This window comes from Mauremys mutica, chromosome 3, assembly GCF_020497125.1.
Source record: "Mauremys mutica isolate MM-2020 ecotype Southern chromosome 3, ASM2049712v1, whole genome shotgun sequence".
Lineage (NCBI taxonomy): Eukaryota > Metazoa > Chordata > Testudines > Geoemydidae > Mauremys > Mauremys mutica.
In genome coordinates, this window is record NC_059074.1 from 46,402,900 (window position 1) to 46,428,057 (window position 25,158).

At 43.6% G+C, this 25,158-nt stretch overlaps 1 protein-coding gene across 2 annotated transcripts; it reads right to left on the minus strand.

Moving 5' to 3' along the window:
• Window positions 1-990: 990 nt before the first annotated feature.
• On the minus strand, window positions 991-15,392 carry LOC123367490 (glutathione S-transferase A4-like). 2 transcript variants are annotated; one of them, XR_006578496.1, is made up of 8 exons: window positions 15,246-15,392; window positions 11,882-11,988; window positions 11,650-11,701; window positions 5,174-5,306; window positions 4,360-4,495; window positions 2,238-2,369; window positions 1,671-1,853; window positions 991-1,135 (listed from the first exon to the last, which is right to left on the minus strand). XR_006578496.1 is itself a non-coding variant. In XM_045011771.1 (7 exons), exons 2-7 carry the CDS (start codon window positions 11,966-11,968, stop codon window positions 1,728-1,730), a joined length of 666 nt encoding a protein of 221 aa, XP_044867706.1. In that variant the 5' UTR covers window positions 11,969-11,988; window positions 15,246-15,392; the 3' UTR covers window positions 1,537-1,727. The 2 variants fall into 2 exon arrangements, 1 of the variants encoding a protein (XP_044867706.1); XM_045011771.1 differs by lacking the exon at window positions 991-1,135 and having other exon boundaries at window positions 1,537-1,853.
• Between the last annotated feature and the right edge of the window lie 9,766 nt (window positions 15,393-25,158).

Consider the following 25,158-nt stretch of genomic DNA (forward strand, 5'->3'; position numbering starts at 1 on the left):
AGAGAGAAGACGTTTGAGCCAGGCTAGGAAATACCAGAGGGAAAGCACTTCAGTGTAGATACCACCTATGCTGACGGGAGGGATTTTCCTATCAGTGCGTAGGTAATCTACCTCCCCGAGAGACGATAGCTAGGGCAGTGGAAGAATTCTTCTATTGACCTAGTGCTGCTACACGGGGACTTAAGTTGGCTTAGCTATGCTTCTCAGGGGTGTGCGTTTTTCATATCCCTGACTGAAGTAGTTAAAGCAACATAATTTTCTAGTGGAGACCAAGCCTAAAACTAAGGTGGGACACTTTTGTTTTGTGTGTGTTTGGACTTTGATACTCCAGGAGGGCTGTACTTTTGTGAATAGGCCTGGTCTACACTAGAAAATTAAGTCAACTTAACTATGTTGCTCAGGGGTGTGAAAAATCCACACCTCTGAGCAGCGTAGTTAAGACAACTTTACCCCCAGGCTAGACAGCGCTGATGGAAGAATCCTTCCCTGGACTTAGCTAGGGGATGGTGGGGTACAGGGTGCAGAACCCCTCCTGTTGATGTATGTAGTGTCTACACCAAAACACTACGGTGGCGCAGCTGTTCTGCTGTAGCATTTTAAGCATAGACAACCCCTTCCTTCAGCAATGGGACTATGCTGAAGGCCATAAGAATCTTCGAGAATTAGAAGAAACTGAGGCAGGGTGACTGCAGTGCCACACAATGCCAGGGGTGTCATACTCTGAGACTGTACCCTGCAACCACTGTAAAGCAAAGAGGTTTCTGGCCCATTATTGGTTAATAGGTTCAGAACAGGTGTGTAGTATATACCATACTAGAAAGTTACAAGTCAATGTCTTTAAGGGGTCATAACTCCTGCTCCAGAGTTGAGGTTTTAATACCTATTTACATCTAGAGATAAGCTTCTTCTTCTTCTTATTATTATTATTATTTATATACTGATAGTGGCAACAGTGTGACAGTTTCCTTCCAAATGCAGAGGAAGATGCAGACACTATCCCAAATAATCTTTTGTTTTCATATTTTATCAAGGACTTGACACTCATTAAAACAAACCACTCAAACAGCAAGAGTAATCAGATACTATTTTCTGTCACTGGAATGTTATTGCTTTTAATTATGGTAATGCTGATCATCTAACGCTAACTGCATTCTATAGACTTCAGAACATTTGGAGGTCGGCCATCTTGCAAATGAAAACCAAGGTAGAGATCTACAGGTCGAACGTCCGCTCTGTGTTGCTTTATGCGGCAGAAACATGGAGGACCAACAAGAAGATAGAAAGTCGGCTTCGGGGTTTTGAAGGAAGGTGTCTTAGGCGAATTCTTAACATACACTGGCCGCAGCGTATCACCAATGTTGAAGTGAGCCGATTAACGGGCATTAACAACATAGTGGATGAAGCCAAACAACGAAGATGGAGATGGTTGGGGCATGTGTTGAGAATGGGTGCTGATAGACACCCTCATATTGACCTACGATGGACACCACAAGGAAGGAGGAGGAGAGGTAGACCATTGGGGAAGTGGCGAAGGACCATTGAAGAGGAAATGAAAGGCATGGGAATGAAGTGGGATGAAATTTGCTGCCTCGCTCAAGAACGAAATGAATGGAGGAGAATGGTTAACGCCTTATGCTCCACTGGGAGTGAATAAGAGGAAGAATGATCATCTAAACTGGCCTGTTCTTTTTTAGATTTTGATGACCTCTCTGAATGGAACCTGGCATTTAATCTTTTTTGAAAACTTCCATCACTGTTGCCACATATTGGTCATCAGGTGGGGGCTTCCTCTGGCTGCCAGGCTGTAGGAATTTCTTAATTGTAGGTATGTTGCTTATTCTTGCTTTAAAAGCCTGAAATGAGAAACAACAGAAGCCCTAAGAGTAAGGAAACAACATCCAACTACTTCATAAATAAAAACTTCACACGTTAGTTTTGAAGAAACAGAGCTCATTAGCAGAGCTTAAATCACCTTAATTCCACAGACTTCTATTGTTATTATTACTTAACATTTATATAATGGTAGCACTTAGAGGCCAACCAGATCAACACCCATTGTGCTTGGTGCTGTACAAACATACAGAAAATTACTGCTCATGCTCCAAAGAGCTTAGTGTTGATTTACACAGTTTTAATGAGATCAGAATCAGCCCAGGAACTCATGTTAAATGAGCAACTTGAAGTCTTTGTTCTGCACAATTCTATAGTTGCTGGTTGAGCTTTAGTAACAGAATTACCTGTAACACAGGGAACTTGGAAAGCACAGTGGGCTCTTTCTCCTCTACCATTAAAATGGCTTCAAGCAGCTGTACATCTGCCCAGCTGAATCGGTTGCCAACAAGAAACTCTTGCCCATGTTGTTTCAGAACCTACAGAATACCAGGGAACACAAATGTTATGGGTATGAAAGAGACATAAACACTGGATAAATACTGGCAACTGAGCTCAGTGTGATACTTTCAAATTATAGCAAGGTCATGGTCTGTGTAACAATCTTGTATGAAGCATCTGGGTGGGATTTTCAAAAGCACTTACGTGATTCATTAGCACCTGTGCTCCTCAATCACTCAAGTGCTTTGGCAAATCCCTCTTTAGAATACAACACTAGTATTAATAGCTGCAATAGAAAAAGTCTGAATTCTTGTACCTAAGTACAAGAGGTACATAGATCAGTCTTTCCAGGTCACAGTAGAACGGTCCCACCCCTAGTCCAACAGCCTCTGTGCTTTTGAGGAGGATGAAAGTCTCGGGGGAGGAGAACATCAAGCTGCAGCAAGGGAAATGATCCCATAGTTGAGATCTTTCTTCCAGATGATGTCATGGTGTTCTCTCACACTGAGGATACCCCTCTGGGGGAAGGGACCCCAGTTATTAGGAAGAAACAGGTATTAGTAATGTGGGACTTGATTATCATAAATATAGATATTTGGGGTTATGGTGACTGGGAGAACTGCATGGTGAATTGCAAAGGTTGCAGACATCTCAAGACATCTAGATAGATTTATGTGCAGTGCTGGGGAGGAGATGGTGGTTGTGGTACATGTAGGTACCAGTGACATAGAGAAAGGTAGAAGAGAGGTCCTGGAGGCCAAATTTAGGCTGCTAGATAAGAGATTAAAGTCTAGGACGTCCATGGTAGCATTATCTGAAATGCTCCAGTTCTACACACAGGGTCAGTTAAACAGGCAGAACTGCAATGCCTCAATGCATGAATGAGACAATGGTGTTCAGATGAAGGACTTGGGTTTATTAGGACCTGGGGGACCTTTTAGGAAAGGAGGGGCCTATACAGGAAGGATGGGCTCCACCTAAACCAAAATGGAAACAGCTTGCTGGCATATAACATTAAAAAGGTTATTGAGGAGTTTTTAAACTAAGGGCTGAGGGAAAGCCAACAGGTGTTGAGGAACACATAGTTCAGACAGAGACATACCTTAAGGAAGGATTTATTAAAGGAGTTATTCTATAGCCTAGTAAAGAGGAGAGGACAGAAACTGATAAAGTGCAGGTAGGAACTGAAGAGAAACAGTCAAATGAAAAAGAGTCCCATTCAACTACATTGCATGAAGACAGGCAACTAAATATTGACAAATTTTATAAGTGCTCATGTGCAAATGCTGAAATCTAAATATTAAGATGGGTGAACTTGAGTGCCTGGTATTAAATGAGGATATTGATATAATAGGCACCACAGAAACTTCGTGGAATGATGATAATCAATGCCATTTGGTAATACCAGGGAATGACAGAATAGGTCATGCTGATGGGGGGTGGCACCATATGTGAAAGAAAGTATAAAAGTAAAAATCTTAAATGACTCTCACTGTACCATAGAATCTCTATGGGTAGAAATGCCATGAGTGAATAATAGGACTATAGCAGTAGGAATATACTACTACAAAAGAGGCTACAAAAACAGAAAACTCAACAATAAGGGGGGATTTCAACTATCCCCATATTGATTGGATACATGTCACCTCAAGACGGGATGCAGAGATAAAATTTCTAGACACCATTAATGACTGCTTCTTGGAGCAGCCACTCCTGCTACCCACAAGGGGAAAGGCAATTACTGATTTAGTCCTAAGTGGCACACAGAATCTGGTTAAAGAGGTGAATATAGCTGAACCACTAGGTAATAGTGACCATAAAGTACCGGTAATTACATTTCTGAACACTGAGCACTTATAATGACAGATCTACTCCTTTTTCAGACATCTAAAATAGGGGGTGTGATCATTCGATTCCTTTTGTTCAGTTTGGCAACAGAATATTGTTCATTGCAATCAGAAGCATATATGTCTTCATTCAATGATATGTAATGAAATGACTGTAAATTGTTGCCTCACTATCACTTACCTTTTCATAGACTGGGAAGTATCTGGTTGTGGCCCTCTCAATGATTAAGGCAAGATTCCTCTCCTTAGGTGGAGTGAAAGCAAAGGTAATGATCATTCCCATGAGATCACCTGTTCCTTCCACATACATGTCAATTCTGGAGGGAGGGGAGAGAAGAAAGCATGTTCAAATTATTTCAGGTTTTTCTTGCAAATTAGTAAAAGCAATTTTTTATAATCCGTTAATATTTGTATAATCAGCTTTTGTGTTATATGATAGCGCTGTTAAAATTTCACTGTTGCATTCATGCCTTGCTCCCTTTTTAATGACAATGCAGACATGCAAGCAATGTTTTTCTGGTGAGTGGTTCTTCTTATTCATTTATTTTTGCTGTTAAAGTAAACCTATTGCTTATCAAAGATTCTGGGTTAACAGCCCTGGAAGCTCAAGTCCTTTTCATCCACAGAACCAGTGTTGTCAGGTAATGGCAGCAAAACCATTATAGTACTGTATCACAGAACAAGTTGTGACCGCTCTGCCTGTATTAAAGAAGTTTCACCCACAGCAAAACTGCAAATACTTGGAATCCCAGTTTACTCAGCAAAACACAATACAAAACAAAAACAAAAAACTACAACACTACGGGCCTGATCCTCTTCAGCATAATTTCAGAAACAATGGTTAAAACCCACCAAGGGCCAAAGAATTTCCCCCTTAGTGCATAACAGCTTTTTCTCACCCTTTCATACTCAATTTACAGTATTACATAAGTGTTAACTGGTAATAATATAGCTATTAATTGTAGTTTATTAAGAAAAAGAGGGTGTTATAGTACAATGCTCTCTCTTTCAGATCCTTCCCATAGAGGTTGTACTTGGCAGCTATGTAGCTGAGAATGGCTCTGGTCTGCACCATCTTCATCCCATCAATTTCCACCAATGGTACTTGGTCAAACAGCAGGGCTCCATCTTTGGAAAGGAAATACAAGAAGTATAATGTTACTTAGGCTGGATCTATACTTAAAAGTTAGGTCAGCATGGCTATAGCACTCAGAGGTGTGAAAACATCACACCCCTGAGCGCCATGACTATGCCAATCTAACTCCTGGGCACACGGGGTCAGGGTAGGCCCAAATGTAGGCAAGGTAAGGTAATAGGTAATAGGCAGCATGGGATGTTCTGATTTAGCCCATCTCCTGATGTTTCCATCATCCTAGCTACTGGGATGAAGTTCCTACGGTGACAGAAAAAATCCCTTCCATCAGCGTAGGAGGCACCTATACTATGGCGCTACAGCAGCATAATTACAGCACCGTAGCTGTGCCACTGTAGCATCTGTAGTGGCCTTGATCCCTGTCCCCTCCCCCAACTGTGTTATCGTTATAGTGGAGCTGAGAAAAATATCTAAATCGTTAGTACACTTCTGATTGTATCAGAGCCGCCCGGGGGGGAGCAGGTGGGGCAATTTGCCCCAGGCCCCAAAGGGGCCCCCACGAGAGTTTTTCGGGGCCCCTGGAGCGAGGTCCTTCATTCGCTCCGGGGGCCCTGGAAAACTCTTGCAGGGCCCGGGCCCCCGGAGCTTCTTCCGCTCCGGGTCTTTGGCAACAATTCGGTGGCGGGAGGTCCTTCCACTCTGGGACCTGCCGCTGAAGTGCCCCGAAGACCCACAGCAGGGGGTCCTTCCGCCCCGGAACCCGCCGCCGAAGTGCCGGGTCTTCAGCGGCAATTCGGTGGCAAAGACCCGAGGCCCCCTGAATCCTCTGGGCGGCCCTGGATTGTATATTAGGAGATCTTCAACGTCTGCCATTATATTAAAACTTCCTGCACTAAAATAATGATGTGGGAAAGAATAAACATATACTCATCTAAATATTTACTCTGTAGCTAAGACCTAGCATAATCAATTGACACATTGCTTTACAAACCTATAGTCTGATGTTCCCTCCCCAAAGGGCTTCCAATTTAAATTTAAATTAAACTATATATGTAGACTGTGCTCCAAGGGCTTAGTTCTGCCCCCACTGAAGTCAATGGCAAAGCTCCCATTGAATTGAAAGATACAGGATTAATCCCCAAATAGGCATGTGTGCTACTGTACCTACTAACAGACAGCATTTGCTCTAAATCCCTTTTGTTTGCTTTAGTTGCCTGATTTTAATCCATTAACTTCATTCTTCTTCTAGGTAGAAAAGATTATTTTGACAGGAGTTTGTCTGCTCTGTTTTGCACAAAACCATCAAACTATGTCAGTAGCCTAAAATAAAAAAACGGTCCTTCCATTGTTGCAAAGTGTTTAATTTCATAGTGCAATAAAATTGTGTAGAACTGGTTGTCCACATCATCATTTTTTGGTAAACATTTATATAAAGATTGTGTGTCCTCATGACTTTCCAAGAGCAAATGTGACCAGATTAAGGGATAAATACGCATTAGCAAAAATGTCCTTTTCTAGCAGAAGCCTTTTCATTGATAAAAACCAAAAACCATTAACAAGTATGCAAGGGCCGGGGGTGGTGGGGGGTGGTTACCATCAGAAACATGTACTACAATAAAAGCTTATTAATGGCTGGATTTTCTAGCCACTCCTTGCAAAGAATTTCCTGGCAGGCCAGTGCACTGAGCATTAGTAAACTGAAAGAGCAATTAGTTTCTAAGGACTTGTCTACACTTGAAATGCTGCTGCTGCTGCTGCACTGTTGTAGCGCTACGTACGCCTATGGAAGGGATTCTGTAGGTAATCCTGTTGCTGTAGGTAATCCACCTCCCTGAGAAGTAGCTAAATCAACAGCACAATTTTTCCATCGACCTAATGCTGTCCACCCCAGGAATTAGGTCAGTTTAACTGCTTTGATCAAGGGCGTAGATTTTGCACACTCCTGAGCAATGAAGCTGGGTTAACCTAACGGTCGACCAGGCCTTAATAGCAAAAGTAGTAAGGCCATGTCTGCACTACCACATATGTCGGCAAAATTTATGTCGCTCAGGGGGTGTAAAAAAAAACCACACACACACCCTCTGCAACTTAAGTTTTGCTAGCATAAGTGGTAGTGCGCAGTGCATTATGTCTGAAGGAGAGCCTCTCCTGCTGACATAGCTACTGCCACTCGTAGAGGTGGTTTTATTATGTCAACGGGAGAACTCTTTCCCGTTGGCATAGAGCGGCTACACAAGCAATCTTACAGCTGCATCAGTATAGCTGTGCTGCTGTAAGATCGCTTATGTTGACATGGCCTAATTTATCCTTAATAACAAGCTATTAGCTCAAGTGAGATTTGTAATAGACAGACAATTGATGGCCCTCCCAGCTTTTACTGGGAAAAGCAATCACTGTCCTTTAAATAACTAGAAGCTATATATAGGCAAACAGGTTTGGTTAAGAACCAGTCTAATGTTTGCCCAAGAACCAGTCTAAATGTTTGCCCAAAATATGAACCAAATGTGGTGCATTAAAAACACTATCACTTTAAGAGCAAGGGTTTTCCTGGTCTGACCTGCAGGCTACAGGGATCTATAGGGAAGCCTGAGATTAGAGTCAGTTCTGCAGACAGTTAGCTTAGCCCTAGAGTAAGGTGGGGTGAGTTATGCTTCTTTGTTTAGGGAGCAGCCTGCTTTGTCTCTTTCTGGTTTGGGATTCTTATGTGTTGTTATTCTGAATTCTAAGAAATAAAGTTACATTGCAACTTGGCAGGAAAAGTATATTTTTATCAGACTTCTCTGTGTGTTTGCTGTGAACATACCAAACCCAAACCACTTTAAGGTTCAATAAAATTAATTTAAAAAATAATTGACACAGGGTACGTCTACACAGTAAAAGAAAACCTAGGGCAGCAAGTCTTAGAGCCCAGTCAACTGATTTGAGTTCACAGGGCTTGTGTTGCAGGGCTAAAATATATCAGTGTAGATGTTCGGGTTTGGGCTGGTGCCCAGACCCCAAGACTCTCCCCCATCACTACGTTTCAGAGCTTGGGCTTGAGCCTAAGAACAAGTATCTACACTGCTATGTTTAGCCTGGCAGTGCAGGCTCTGAGACTTGCTCTGCAGAGTATTTTTGCTGTGTAGGAGTACCCCCAGGTGCCTAATCTGTAACTGACAAACTTATTTAAACATACCTTCCTACCTGGATAAATCCCTACACACCCAAGCCACTGAAACAATAGCCTGAAGTCAACTGCCATATCACTCAACACTGAACAGCTATACCAAGAAAACAGGATATGCTTAAATGTAAACTCTTATTACAAGGTAAATATATGCCTGCTTTCAGGGAGTATAGCAGTTGAGCTCAGTGCATTAAGACAAGAATCATTCTTGCATCATGGGAAGTTACTGAGACTTTGCTTTATGAGCATTCATTTATATTCCGAGTCTTAAATAATACCTACTGTATCAGCCCTCTTTTAATACCAAAGAATACCTCTGTGTTAGTCCTCGGTATAACAAATAGATGAGTGACGGGTGGGATCAGAACACTAAACAAGAGGGGACAAATTCAATCCCGTTCTTACTTCCTACAATGTACAAGATAAAAGCCAAACACACATCCAAGGTTGCAGGAAGGTGGGGAAAAAATCATAAGGGGGGAGAAAAGAGCAGCTTTTACCAGTCAGGGTATTGCTACACTTGCAGCTGTATAGCGCTGGGAGTTAAATCTGTCTTCATACAGCTGAGTAGGGAAAGCGCTGCAGTCTGTCCACACTGACAGCTGCCAGCGCACTGTCGTGGCCACATTTGCAGCATCTGCAGCGGCATTGGGAGTGGTGCATTATGGGCAGCTATCCCTGCGTTCAAGTGGCTGCAATGTGCTTTTCAAAAGGGGGTGTGTGGAGCGTGACAGGGAGCGTGGGGGAGAGAGAGAGTGGATTTCTGGAGCCGACACTGTGTCAGCAGCTGCCTTGCAAGTTCCGACCCCTCCCTCACCCTTCTCTCACTCACTGAAAGCAAACAACAGCTGTTTTTTTCCTCACAGACCAGATAAGCAGCCGCTCCCCGAAATGGACCCCCCCTTCCTCCCGCCCCCCCGCTTCTCTCCTTAAGCAAACACTAGCTATGGGCGTTCCAAAGGGAACCCCCCTGCCTCTGATCATTCACAGCAAACAGGAGCTGTGTTTGCTTTTTGATAAGCAGCTCCTGGAGCCCGGAGTTCACAACAAAACAGAGAGGCATCACAACAAAACAAAGAGCGGAACTTTCACTTAACAGGATTATGGGAAGCTTCCGGAGGTCAGTCACTGCATACTAAGGTTATTCCCTGTTTACACTGGCAGCGCTATACTCTTTATTCCTCTCGGGGAGGTGGAGTATAAGCAGCGCTGTAGCCACGGAGATACAGCGCTGTATGTGCCTTGCCAGTGTGGACGGGGAGTGAGTTACACGCTGTTGGTGGCTTTATTGCTCTGTAACTCTCTGTAACTCTCAAGTGTAGCCAAGGCCTCAGTCCATAACCCTACACCACCAGGCTCCACTTCTTGATTCTGATGACCTACAAATCTCTGTCTCTCATGATGAGCTATCTCCCTTCAACCAATCTAGTAGTGTAGCCTGTCTTTCTGGATTTTTAGTCATCATCTTTAACTCACTGTTTAACAATAGTTAAGCATTAACAAAATGTTAAACTCAGCTGAGCTCTTGATCTTCTACCACAAGCCCTCCCCATCTCACCATGAACATTGTTACCATTCTCCCAGTCACTTGGGCCACAATATGAACTATAATGTGGCCCTCCCACTGGATCCCCATACTCAAGCCATTTCTAATTCTTGCCACTCCTTCTTACACAACATCTCTAAACTCAGTCTTCCCTCTCTGACTATACAACCAAAACTCTTGGCCAAGCTCTCATCTCACATGTTGACTACGGCAACCTTGCTTCCCTTAAGTCAATTCTGAGAGCTTCTGCTCAAATCGTCTGCTTGGCTTATTGCTCTGACCACACGGACCCCCTCTGAATCCCTCCATTGGCTCCCCCTTATCAGATAAGATAAGCTTCTTGTCTTTAAGGCCTTTCATAACTTAGTCTCACCTTATTTAACTAATGTAGCAACTTACTGTGATGTCAACTCCCATCTAGACTCCACCAGCAATCCAACCATTAACACCCACTTATGTAGCTTTGTGTTTTCCCGGGCACTGACCCTTACGCATAGGGGAAATTCCCTGAAAAAATCCGAATAGCAACTACCTTATCTTCCTTCAAATCCTTCATTAAGACTCCCCTCCACCATGGTGTCTGTGAAATCCAGCCTGCTGATCATGACTAGGCAGGTGACAAATGGACTCCTCCTCTTCCCTGTCTTTCCTTTTCCTACTCCCTTCCTTTCTCCCTGCCCCTAATCCTCAGTAAAAGAGCTGCAGTACACGTTCTGTGCATCACAGTTTAGGATGTGGACAAATTGAAGAGTCCAGAGGAGAGCAACAAAAAATGATCAAAGGTTTAGAAAACTTGACTTATAAGGAAAGTTTTTTTTTAAAATTGGCATGTTAAGTCTTGTGGAAAGGAGACTGAGCAGGGACCTGATGATAACCTTCCAATGTGTTATAAATAGGACTGTGATCAATTGTTCTGCATGTCCATTGAAGGTAGGACAAGAAGTAATGGGCTTTAATCTGCAACAAGGGAGATTTAGGTTAAATGTTAGGAAAAAGTTTCTAATTATAAAGGTCTTTATGCTCTGAAATAGGCTTCCAAGGGAGGCTGTGGAATCTTTGTCACTGGAAGTTTTTAAGAACAGGTTAGACAAGCACCTGTCAAGGACAGTCTAGGTTTATGTGGTCCTGCTTCAGCACAGCACCTGGGCTAAATGACCTCTTGAGGTCCCTTCCAGCCCTACCTTTCTATGATTCTATATACCTAACAAAGCTGGGCCAATTCTTCAGCAGATTCATCTGAGTGTATGTTGTCTCTCCAATCCCCTACTCTTCATTTGTTTGTGTATTTAGACTCTAAGCCTCTGAAGGCAGGGATGGAACACCCAGCCCAATGGGCTCCCTACCTGAATTAAGGCCTTTGGGTGCCCCCATAATATAGATATTTAATAAAAATAATCAGGGGCATGATCCTGGGAGGTGCTGAGCTCCCTCAACATCGACTGGCTCCAGTGGAAGTGAAGGATGATTAGCACTTTTCAGGCGTTACTTGGCACCAGACAGGATTGGGTGGTCAAGGTTAGTGATTTATGAATTGATTCATGATGTAAACTGAATTAAAAGTGTCCACAGAGGGGTTTACATTGGTTTAAGTAAACTGATGTAAAATCCAATTTTAGCTAAACTCGTGCCACTTTGGGTGTAGAAAATCTCCGGTCTACAGTCTTACCTTTTATTAACTTTTGATACTGTTCTTTTGTTTCCAAAAATTCTTCTTCAAACTGCAAAAGGAAAGATTAAATAAATTAGTCACATTGTTATATTTCAGGCAGCTTCTTTTAGGAAGCAACCCTGTCACAACGAGCCAAAAGGCAGAGTAATACACCAGCATAACAAAATGAATCATGGCTAATCCTGAATGAGTCCAAACAAGAACACCCCTTCATAAATTATGGACTAACCTCCACCCCAGCTGCTGCCAACAGCCACCGTGTTGATTCCATACGTCCTCTTCCATTGAAGTAGGTAAGTTTGGGTTTCCCAGACATGCTTCCTTGCTTCCACTTCCCTGACAAATATCAAGCAAAGGAAAATGTTTCTGAACCAAAATGAAGTTTTGCTACAATGGAATGTTTACAGCACTATAACATTTCAGGCCTCTGCTGTGTGATGGTCACATAAATACCACCCTATACCGGAAACCCACTGACCGCTATACTTACTTACATGCCTCCAGCTTCCATCCCGGACACACCACACGATCCATTGTCTACAGCCAAGCTCTAAGATACAACCGTATTTGCTCCAATCCCTCGGACAGAGATAAACACCTACAAGATCTCTATCAAGCATTCTTAAACCTACAATACCCACCTGCTGAAGTGAAAAAACAGATTGACAGAGCCAGAAGAGTACCCAGAAGCCACCTACTACAGGACAGGCCTAAAAAAGAAAATAACAGAACACCTCTAGCCATCACCTACAGCCCCCAACTAAAACCTCTCCAGCGCATCATCAAAGATTTACAACCTATCCTTAAAGATGATCCCTCACTCTCACAGATCTTGGGAGACAGGCCAGTCCTTGCTTATAGACAGCCTCCCAACCTGAAGCAAATACTCACCAGCAACCGCACACCATACAACATAAACACTAACCCAGGAACCTATCCTTGCAATAAAGCCCGATGCCAGCTCTGTCCACATATCCATTCAAGTGACACCATCACAGGACCTAATCACATCAGACACACCATCAGGGGCTCGTACACCTGCACATCTACCAACGTGATATATGCCATCATGTGCCAGCAATGCCCCTCTGCCATGTACATTGGCCAAACCGGACAGTCTCTACGCAAAAGAATAAATGGACACAAATCTGACATCAGGAATCATAACATTCAAAAACCAGTGGGAGAACACTTCAACCTTCCTAACCACTCAGTGACAGACTTGAAGGTGGCAATTTTGCAACAAAAAAACTTCAAAAACAGACTCCAAAGAGAGACTGCTGAACTTGAATTAATATGCAAACTAGATACCATTAACTGTGGTCTAAATAAAGACTGGGAATGGTTGGGTCATTACACCAATTGAATCTATTTCCCTATGTTAAGTTCTCCTCACACCTTCTATGGGCCATCTTAATTATCACTTCAAAAAGTTTTTTTTTTCCTCCTGCTAACGATAGCTCATCTCAATTGATTAGACTCTGCCTGTTGGTATGCATACTTCCACCTTTTCATGTTCTCTGTATGTATAAATATCTCCTGTCTGTGTGTTCCATTCTATGCATCCGAAGAAGTGAGCTTTAGCTCACGAAAGCTCATGCTACAATAAATTTGTTAGTCTTTAAGGTGCCACAAGTACTCCTGTTTTTTTACTTTACTCAAGGTATGTCTATACTACAAGCGCTACAGCTGCAGTACTACAGCTATGCTAAAGTGACAATTACTGTAGTAAATCCACCCCCTCAAGAGGTGGTAACTAGGTTGACTGAAAAATTCTCAGTTTTTACGCCTTCTGGAATGGTTCCTCCAGGCCAGGTGGGCTTTCTGGTGAGTTTCTGTTTGGAAACCTCTGTTCTTAAAAGCATAGTGCACTCTAGGACACAAACAGGGAGGGAGAAAGTGGGGCCTGAGCATCTTTGGTGGTGTTCCTCTCAGGCCCATCCACTCACTCCTGTGGGATAGACCCTCATAAACACCAGCGGGGAAACAAAAAAGCCTCATATATTTTTCCTCCCTGAGGATGTACATACTCTTTAAAGGCCACTCAATCCAAATCTTGACTTAGAAATCATTCAGATTGACAATTACCCATTAAACAGTTCTAAGAATCAAATCATTTAAGTTTTCTGTCTTGGTACTAAGACTATATTCACAGTAAACATAAGGCAGAAATAATCACCGCCTTTTTATTAAAGCAAATAACTAATTGCAGCAGCTCATGGCATTTTATCCATAAGAAAGATATTGTACAAATTTGTAGTTATTTGCATGTAAATAAAGTTTAGTGCATGCTGGCAGTGTTTGCTGTCTGTACAGCCTGCAACACCCAATACTCCCTGATATGTTATCACACTTAATTAATACTTTTTACCCTTTGTATCATGTCAACACACATTGCGACAACATACAGTGTGCAGAAACTTATAGTAACTAAAGCTCTTCCATTAACTGTGAAAGCCAAAGTGCTTTTAAACCAAAATTATGGAATAAAGACTCTTCTTTTCAGATCCCCTGTTGTAATCTTGTATCTACATCAAGTATGTGAAGTGCAACCCTCATGAAGGATTGTGCATTTTGTACACGTAAACAGAACAAATGGACTAAAAAGCTTAAGGTATTATTTAACATGGCCAACTAATAATGAACAGTATGGCATAGAATGTGACCAGAGTAAAATCAAACCCAGACATCCAAATTCTGCTCTGGGTTACACCTTTGTAGATCCAGAATAACTCCATCAACTTTAATCAACTGCATTTACACCAGTGATACAGAAAGCAAAATGTACAGTTCACATTTTGGGTGGAAAGTTGTATGTATGTTTTATTGTCAACCAAGATGAGAATGGTGCATGTGTCAGAACACAACACCCAGGAGGTGTGTGGGTTACACATGGCTATGTACAAAAGGATAGAAAATGTTTTAAATGTTTTTGTCTAATCTCCACATTTCCCCTAAAGCAGTCTGTTTTCTATAATGAGTTCTAGGGCTGCATCCTCGCTGAATTTTCTAGAGCAGACACTTCACTATACAAGAATCAAGGAACAAAGTTAAGTCTTTCAAAAGCAACATTGCCGGCATTCAGTATAAAGCAGCAGATGGTTTTACTTTCATTCACCCCTCAGGAGGGAGATAGGTTTTCACTGTTCTTTGATCAGCCACCATAGTTCAGAGCAGAGCACGGCATGCTATATCAGCCAGCTTTCATGCTCAGATACAGAGGAAATCAGCTCTAAGTTCCAGGCTTTCATTGCAAGTCTGAACTTTACTCTTTCTCTTGCTTTCTTCCTCCCCTCTCTTTTGGCTTTTTGCTCTCACTGTTTGCCCTCACTTTACAAAATGCCTTATTCAAGTCCGAGTTAACTTTCTGGATTAATTTCCTATTTAAAAGGTCCCTTTTCCCTTCTTTTATCCTCCTGTATAGCAAACACCACTTGAACTGCCTTTGATGCAGGTGACTAAATATTGTAAAGATTTTACATTACCATTACCAACAGTTATGCTAAGGTGTTTGAAAGTAGCTTTATTGAAACCAGGAGGTCAAACTGTTTAAGGTTAAACTAATTTCTTTGTATGCGAGTGTCAGTACTAACCTTCACGTTTTGACCCAGGCCAAGTTCTTCTCCTCCTTAACTGAGAACAGAATTTGTCTCTTCAGGGTCTGAGAGTATGGAGCTTCTCCAAACTCCTCCCCTCATGGGGAGTCACATGCATACCTCATAGGAAAGAAAAGTTCCTCACTTCCTGAAGAGACCCCCGCAAAATTAAAAGTTACACTGCCATTTTAAAATGTGGTTGTACCTACTACTGTTATAAAATTACTATGGGTGAGAAAGAAAAATATCTTTCTCTATGCTTTTCAGTTTGTTTATTTGACTATACACAGAGTGCTCAGCTTCCTGGTTACATAGTCTGCTTCATGGTTACATAACTACTCAGTATCTCCTGTTGTTTGAGTGGGTTTTTCACACATCAACGGAGGAAAAACATTCTGTAAAGCAGAGAAAATATTAGATTTGAATTTACTATATTTCAGGTTGATGGTGATACTATTTAACAGTTTAACAATATGTTCTGCCCCTTACCTGACTTTTCAGCAGTAATTCTGGATTGTCCTCTCGCTGAATGTACAAGAAAGACACCTAAAATGGGGGACAACATGGGTCTGATTTTTAAAATCCAATTGCTAGAGCCTGTCATTCACACATGCAGTTATCTGATTTGTGTATGCATTCATGTTAGTTGGACATGAAAAATGGATATGCAATTTCTGCCACAATTGGGCTCCATGTTTTTAATTAATAGTGCCTATTTTACAACTTTTAAGATGAGCCAGACATGAGAAAAAATCAATTTGCCTGAGGTCCTACCCACAGTTTCCATTCAATACAATTTTTTTGGCTTTGTTGCTTGCATTTAAGGTGAAATGTTCGAATCTGGACATCAAACTGGATGGGTAGATAGGTGATCTAGCTTCTAGCAGATAGAGATCCGAACTGGGTCATGGTAAACCAAGCTTCAATTCCCATTTTTGCCACAGACTCTCTGCATGACCTTGGGGAAGTCACTTAATCTCTGCTCTTGTGTCAGGTACTAATACAACTGCCCACAGAAGCAGTTTACACGTACTAGTGCTATGTCTACAGTAGGAGTGCTTTGCTATTATAAGTATACTGGGATACTATACTGGCTCTGAGTCCTGATGTGCACACAGCAATACTGGCAAAACTGTGCTTTATACCAATATAGTAAAGCTACCCCCACAAGTGAGACAAGTTATACTGGTAAAAGCACAGTTTTGCCAGTATAACTTTGTCTACACTAAGAACTCCTGCCTGCATGGCTGTATCGATCAGGACTCACACTTTTTCACACCCTTGACTGACATAGCTATGATGGCAGTGGTTTGTGGTCTAGACGTGGCTTTAGAGAGCCACCGATGGATGTCCTCTCCCAGCATAGGTACCCAGACTGGGGCACTAGAACTGGGAGGGCCAGGGGACCATGCCCCCCCTGCTTTGTACCAGGCCGTAAGGGCGAGTGATGGGGGGAGGGGGTGGAGAGGCGTGAGTGGAGTGGGGCAGGGTCTTGGGAAGGGAAGAGGCAGCACTGGAGTGGGGCCTTGGGGGAAGAGGCATGCAGGGGCAGTGCAAGGGCAGGGGTTCGGGGAGAGGGGCGGGGCCTTGGGGAGAAGGGGTGGTGCAGGACTAGGGGCTTGAGGGGCAGTGAAGCATAGGGCTACAGTTTGGGCACCTATGGGCCCCCATCCTCACCCCACTTTTAGGGCACTTCTGCCGGTCCTGTACCCAGAGCGGTTGTGGGGCACGTGGAAATAAGGAAGGAGAGAACCTCAGAAAGTGAATAAAAATACACAGAGCGGAAAGTGGAAACTGCATGGATGGGAAATAAGTTGAAGGAAAAGTCAATAGAAGAAATGGGGGAAAGAAAGAAACAGAGAAAACAGAGACATGATAACTGTGCCAGGCTATGGCATTAAGAGAATGGGGAGAGAGAGCAGCTTTCTAATTCATGGCAAAGGGCAGCACCCCCTGCTGTATAGATTTGACACTGCAGTCAGCAGAAATCAGTAATTCCGTTCACATTTCTTCTTTGTAATTATTAACTATTTTAACTAACACTTGACTCAAGGGCAGTCTCTGAGACAGACCCCAGTTATCTTTTCCGCACCTTGGGAGCAGCTGCTCACTATTCCTCTTTGATTCCTCCTGCTTAGTCATTTTTCATTCTAAAACAAGACTTTGCCATCTGCTCTGTAGTTATTTATCTTCCATCACAGCCTAGTATGAAAGAACTTGCGAAGTTTTACAAATAGCCAAATATGCAATGTCCACCTGGTCACTGTTATCTATTAGTTTACTAATGTTTTCCACAAATCTCTACAGCAGAGAAAGAAACAAGTTTTTCTTATCTAATGTGAATTAAGGTGCAGCTCCTCAGATACCCATAGAGGGCTGATATGAGGTCCAGGTTCCACTTAAGTGCTCAGACGAAGGGCAAAACTCGGATTTAAGTGGTGCAGAGCCTTGTTCTAGCCTTCTTGACCAGGGCAAATTTCATCCACAATGCAGCCCCTTGCACCACCAGCAGCCAGCGAGCCCTTGGCCACCACGTGTACTGAGGGCCAAATCCTGTTCCCATTAAAGTCAATGGAAAAGTTCCCATTGATTTTCACAAGAGCAGGATTTGGCCCAAAGTACAGGAAGCAACATGGTCCAAATGCCTGCGAAGCGCAAGCTGTGGAGAATGAGGTGGTTACCTGTATTATTTATCATTAACATTATCTGTACCTCAGTTTACCTGTTTGATGTTGTCCGGCTTCAGTGCCTGGAATTCAATCAAATGAACCTGCTAGGGGGAAATAAACAGGAAACAAAACAATGACAAAGACAAGGTACCACCAGAGAGAATCTGTAGGGTCCTTTAGGCAACAATGGGGGAGCTATTAACTGGGAAATACCCCCAGCTGGCTCCAGGCTAGCAGGTACATTTTTCTCAGGTTGGAGCCAAGGATCCAAGGGGCACTAAACCATTAAAGACCCCAGTTTACAGTGGAAGAGGTGTGAGCAGCAGGAGTGGAAGTAGGGAGCTGTGAGAGAAAACACTGCAAGGGGAAAGTCTGTCTTTCCCAGTCCAAAGGTGGAGGCACTTGAGCGAAGTGGAAATGACCAAAATTTGCAAGGAAAGGGTAATGTCTAGGTGAGGCCAGATGCATAGTGACTATTGTTTATATCCTTCTCTCTGCTTGCTGTGTAACTCTGCTCAAAAATTCATTTGTTTTAAACATACTGTTTTTGAGTCACTTTAACTGCAGCCAGGCCTGTCCTTTTAACAGTTCAAAACAGGGACCAGTCTGAGTGTAGGTGAAGAAAGGAGAAGGAAGTGAAACTTGTCACCTGAGGTGTGCTCTCCTGAGGGGTAGCAAAGGGATGGAAGGCACTGCTCACACAGTGACAGGATGGTAGGAACAGGGTGTGCTGTAGCCTGCTGAGCCAGCCTTAAGTGGGATGAACTGCAGAGTCCAGCTCTGGGAGGAGTGCAAGTAAAGACCTGTCACATGGAAAAGATGCCCACAGAGAGACCGGGGGAGCAATTGACCCCTGAACCAGGGCACAAGCATTCCAAACCAGTGCTGCACCCAAACCTGTCGCTTGGGGCCCAATTCTGTGACTCCCTTACTTATGCTAAGTAGTACTTACTCCTGAGTGGTTGTGATTAAGCTGAAGCGGCTAGTTAGCAGGACAAAGGGTTGCAGGCATCTGTACATCCCAACTGACCATCTAAAAATCTCAGTGCTTCTAGATATTAAGGCGTGAGCTTAATTCCAGAGTCATAAGAGTGGCGTACCTGAAATTCAGTCACTGAACAAGGTGTTGGAAAACATGATGATCCAATGGAAAGAAAGCTGAAGACACTGGGATGCTCAGTACACAATGTTTGTTCTTATCCCTCAGTGCTCACAATTGAACAGGGCCTTTGCCTGAGGAAGTTGCAGAGCAATGTGTCTCAGTTATATTGCAAAGGCTGCCCAAAGCCCATTATCATTAGTACCAGGGAGCTGCACTAGGGCATGGTTCAGTATTTTACAGCTCTTTTTGGTTAGTTATTAAATATTCGGGACTCCTGAAGAGCAATGGACTTTAGTCTATTACTCCTTTCTTCTGAACTGTGAGAGGTGTGATTGAAACTAATTTCACCGATCTGCCTTCCCCAAAGTTTGGAGAATAATAATGAATATTCTATAGATCGGGGTAGGCAACCTATGGCACGCGTGCCGAAGGCGGCACACGAGCTGATTTTCAGTGGCACTCACACTGCATCTTAATTTAATTTTAAATGAAGCTTCTTAAACATTTAAAAAACCTTATTTACTTTACATACAACAATAGTTTAGTTATATATTATAGACTTATAGAAAGAGACCTTCTAAAAACGTTAAAATGTATTATTGGCACGTGAAACCTTAAATTAGAGTGAATAAATGAAGACTTGGCACACCACTTCTGAAAGGTTGCCGACCCCTGCTATAGACTCTAGTAACAGAGAGACTAGACACTGGCAGACCTGGATGGGAACAGCACTGAAGTAAGGATTGCTGCCTCCTTAGCCATGTTCCTACCCCCTTCCACTGCTATCTGAGAGGCTCCACAGGCTTTGACCTGCATGAATGGGGAGAATGGCCTGATGTTTCTTTGGAATACACTATGGGATTATTCCGATTTTACAGAAACCGATTTTTTAAAACAGATGGTATAAAGTTGAGTGCACGCGGCCACACTAAGCACATTAATTCGGTGGTGTGCGTCCATGTACCGAGGCTAGCATCGATTTCCGGAGCGTTGCGCTGCGGGTAGCTATCCCGTAGCTATCCCATAGTTAACGCAGTCTCCCATGCCCATTGGAATTCTGGGTTAAGATCCCAATGCATGATGGGGCAAAAACAGTGTCGTGGGTGATTCTGGGTAAATGTCGTCACTCAATCTTTCCTCCGTGAAAGCAACGGCAGACAATCATTTCGCGCCCTTTTTCACCTGGATTGCCCTGGCAGATGCCATAGCATGGCAACCATGGAGCCTGTTTTGCCTTTTGTCACTGTCACCGTATGTGTACTGGATGCTGCTGACAGAGGCAGTACTGCAGTGCTACACAGCAGCATTCATTTGCCTTTGCAAGGTAGCAGAGATGATTACCATCCCAATTGTACCGTCTGCCATTGTAAATTGGTGATGACATGATGGTTATCAGTCATTTTGCACTGTTTGCATTTGGAAATTGGCAATGATGGTTATCAATCCTTTTGTACCGTCTGCTGCTGTCATGGGTGCTCCTGGCTGGCCTTGCTGAGGTCAGCCGGGGGTGCATGGACAAAAATGGGAATGACTCCCTGGTCATTCCCTTCTTTATGTTTTGTCTAAAATGAGAGTGAGTCCTGCCTAGAATATGGGGCAAGTGTACTAGAGAACCAGAGAGCACAGCCGCTCCGTGTCAGAGCCCCAGAGATCCCGTAGAAATGATGAGCTGCATGTCATTCTAGGGGGTGCCCCTGGAACAACCCCACCCGTTGCTTCCCTCCTCCCCCAACCCTCCTGGGCTACAGTGGCAGTGTCCCCCCATTTGTGTGATGCAGTAATAAAGAATGCAGGAATAAGAAACACTGACTTTTAGTGAGGTAAAATGAGGAGGAGGCAGCCTCCCGCTGCTATGATAGTCCAGGCAGTACAGAATCTTTTCTTTAGACATGAAAGGGGGGGCTGATGGAGCTCAGCCTCCAGCTGCTATGATGAGGACAGTTACCAAGCTTTTTGTACCATCTGCTGGGAATGACCGGGAGTCATTCTCATTTTTACCCAGGCGCCCCCGGCTGACCTCACCAAGGCCAGCCAGGAGCACTCACGAGCTGATGATGATGATGGATACCAGTCATTTTGCACCGTCTGCCACTGGGAAGGGGCTGCTGGTGTTCAGCACTGCAGCACCCCGTGTACCAGCAGCATGCAGTAGACATAGGGTGACATTGAAAAAAGGCAAAAACGATTTTTTTCCCTTCTTTCGGGGGGGGTGAGGGGAAGGGTGTAAATTGATGACATACACCCTGAAACACCTGGGAAAATGTTTTTGACCCTTCAGGCATTTGGAGCTCAGCCAAGAATGCAAATGCTTTTCGGAGACTGCGGGGACTGTGGGATAGCTGGAGTCCTCAGTACCCCCTCTCTCCCTCCATGAGCGTCCATTTGATTCTTTGGCTTTCCGTTACGCTTCTTACGCAGCACTGTGCTGAGTCCCTGCTGTGGCCTCTGTCTATCATAGCCTGGAGATTTTTTCAAATGCTTTGTCATTTCATCTTCTTTAATGGAGCTCTGATAGAACAGGATTTGTCTCCCCGTACAGCAATCAGATCCAGTATCTCCCGTACAGTCCATGCTGGAGCTCTTTTTGGATTTTGGACTGCATCACCATCTGTGCTGATCAGAGCTCCATGCTGGGCAAACAGGAAATGAAATTCAAAAGTTCGCGGGGCTTTTTCTGTCTACCTGGCCAGTGCATCCGACTTCAGATTGCTTTCCCGAGCGGTCACAATGATGCACTGTGGGATACCACCCGGAGGCCAATACCGTCGATTTGCGGCCACACTAACCCTAATCCGACATGGCAATACCAATTTCAGCGCTACTCCTCTCGTTGGGGAGGAGTACAGAAATCGGTTTAAAGAGCCCTTTATATCGATATAAAGGGCCTCATTGTGTGGACGGGTGCAGGGTTAAATCGGTTTAACGCTGCTAAATTCGGTTTAAACGTGTAGTGTAGACCAGGCCTGGCAGGTGTTCATCTTCTAAGTTTCCTGGAACTCAGGCTTGGGAAGGTAAATTATTTCAGTGTCACATGACAGGTCTCCTGTACTAGGATACCACAGCCTGTATGGAAAGCTCCCATGGCAAAGGAGGTAGGGTAAATGAGGGAGTTCATGTTCTCTTTGTTAATGGTTGCAAGCAGTTTGGAGGACAGGATTAGAAATCAAAACTGTGACAAATTGGACAATTGATCTGAAATTACCTTTACTGAATTTAATCATGTTAAGTGCAAAGAACTTCCTTTAGGAAGGAAAAATCAAATATACAACAGGGAATAACTGGATAGGTGGTAATACTGCTAAAAGGGATCTGGTGGTTATAGTGGATCACAAATTGAGTATAAGCCAACAACATGATGGAGTCGGAAAAGAATGCTAATATTCTGGGGTGTATTAACAGGAATGTCATACAGAAGACACAGGAGGCAATAGTCTCGCTCTACTTGATGCTAGTGAGGCCTCAGTTGGAGCACTGTGTCCAGTTCTGGGTGCCACACTTTAAGAGTGATGTGGACTGACCTAAGAGGAAAAGTTAAATAAACTGGGTACGTTTAATATTGAGAAATGACTGATGGGGGATCCTGGCAGTATTCAGATAAGTTAAGGGCTGTTATAAAGAGGACTGTGATCAATTGTTCTCCATGTCCACTGAAGGTAGGACAAGAAGTAATGGATTTAACCAAGGGACAATTAGGTGAGATATTATGAACAATTTTCTAATGATAAGGATAATTAAGCACTGGAACAGGCTTCCAAGGGAGGCTGTGGAATCCCCATCATTGGAGGTTTCTAATAACACCTTAGACCAACATCTACCTGGGATGGTCTAGATCAGGGGTTGGCAACCTATGGCATGTGTGCCAAAGACGGCACATGAGCCAATTTTTAATGGCATGCTGCTGCCTGCCGGAGCAGCGTGCCATTAAAAATCCTGCCAGGCCCGGCCTGCTCTTTTCACCCCCCCGCACGGGGGTAGGGGGGCAGAAGCATAGGTGTGCACACGGGGTGTGCCCAGGCATACCCTGCCAAATGGCCCCACTCTTCCAGCACGGCAAGCTGCGGGGTCCGCGCTCCCGGGCCAGAGCACCCGGCCGAGCACAGCAAGCCGCCGGCTCCTCCCCCACCTTCCCCCTCCCCTGGAGCCCTGTCACCGCGCACACAGCGCTCTGGGGGCCGGGGCTGCATAATCCCATGGGGCAGCATGTCTGGCTCTGCACAGAGCAGAACATGCTGCTAGGAGCCTCATGGTAAGGGGTTAGGGGCAGGGGGGGTTGGATAAGGGGTAGGGGCAGTCAGGGGACTGGGGTCCCGGCTGCTGGCCCTGTACAGCCCGCTGCCGGTCTGGCTGCCAGACTCTTGACAGCCGGGGTCCCGGCCACAGGCCCCGCTCAGCCCGCTGCTGGCCTACGTGAACAGAACCTCAGACCAGCAGCAGGCTGAGAGGGCCGGTGGCGTAAGATCAACATTTTAATTTAATTTTAAATGAAGCTTCTTAAACATTTTGAAAACCTTGTTTATTTTATAATACAACACTAGTTTAGTTATATAATATATAGGTTTATAGCGAGAGACCGTCTAAAAAACATTACAGTGTATTACTGGCACGCGAAACCTTAAATTAGAGTGAATAAATGAAGACTCGGCACACGACTTCTGAAAGGCTGCCGACCTCTGGTCTAGATGTACTTGGTCCTCCCTCAGGGTAAGAGGCTGGACTAGATAATCTCCAGGTCTCTTCTAGCTCAAATTTCTCAGATTAATCCAAGGATTAAACTGGAGCTGCAATTAACATTAGGCAGGTGTCAACAGACATGAGCCAAGGTAGACAGATCAGCCCAAAGCTTCTCTTGAATGAAGGAAATACAGCCCTAATGCTGAAATGTCTGGTCAATTTCAGGCTGGGGAGCTTCCCAGAAGAGCAGGGAATCCTGTAGGGTGCTGGCAAGCGTACTGTATTGTAATGAGTATGCTTCCAATTACACCACAATTGCCTCATAAGTTGGTTATTCTTACTGAGCAGCATCTCCCTTCCTACCCTGCAACTATTGCAGAAGTTGAACAGTGCCAATAGGAGAATAGGGGGAAGTCTTTTTACCTGTAAAATGAGCTCACTTGATAAAATATAGAATGTGATAGCATTTTACAGTGCGTAACTGTACATCACCTGGCTCAAGAGTTGATAAACATGAAATCCCTCTGAAGATTCATTTTCCATGAAACTGTACTAAGAGCCAAACACAGGTTGGGGTAAGAGAAGCATGCCAATTTTCTCTCCTGCCCCCCTGTATGCCTTGTCTGTCTACAATAGCGGCAGCATTAGATTAGGAATTTTATTAACCCATGTGCAATGGATACGTTTTAGGAGATGTGTATAGTTTGTATTTTGAAACTGGGAGAGAAAAACATTATATCAAGTTATTAAAATCAGGGGAATGTCTAAGCTCTGATGTCCACTTAACATAAAACATGTTTCAATTATTAGATCAACAAATAAAAAAATAAAAAAAGCAATACTACCCACATATGAATGAAAGTATTTTATTAGGTTAGAAAAGGTCTTCCATATTATTGTGAATATTTATGGAATAAGTTAGATACAAGACGGCTACACTCATGTGATATAACAGCCTAAGATGGTTAATACTGGAGGGGGGAGAGGGGTGCACAGGAGGAGATAAAAGTTTGATACAAATACAGGATGTGGACATTTTAGAGCTCTGAGGTTTGTGTCTCACAAACTTGACTCACTAGAGAGATCTAGTTAACATCCTCTCGGCTTTTTAAAAAAAATTACTTGTTTTCCAGGGGTAAGTCCACCATCAAAAAGCTAAGTGCAAGCAAAACAGAACCCTTCATCCCACTGAAATCTTATCTGGATTTTAGCGCAAACCCTTGGAGTTGGCAGAAAACGCTTATACTAGTGAAAAGTGATCATGCTGGAGGTTTCACTTTGCCCCAGAAAATCAAAATTTTCTAGCTAGACAATGTGTGTATTAATTTCATTAAGTCAGAACAGCAAGAGAAATGTAATAAAAATACACCTTACTAAATGCAGACAAGTAGCTTAGTAATTAATACTTGTATATTGTGTTTTCTATTTGTTATCCACCTCTCTAGCGTCACATATTGTTCAGTTAGCT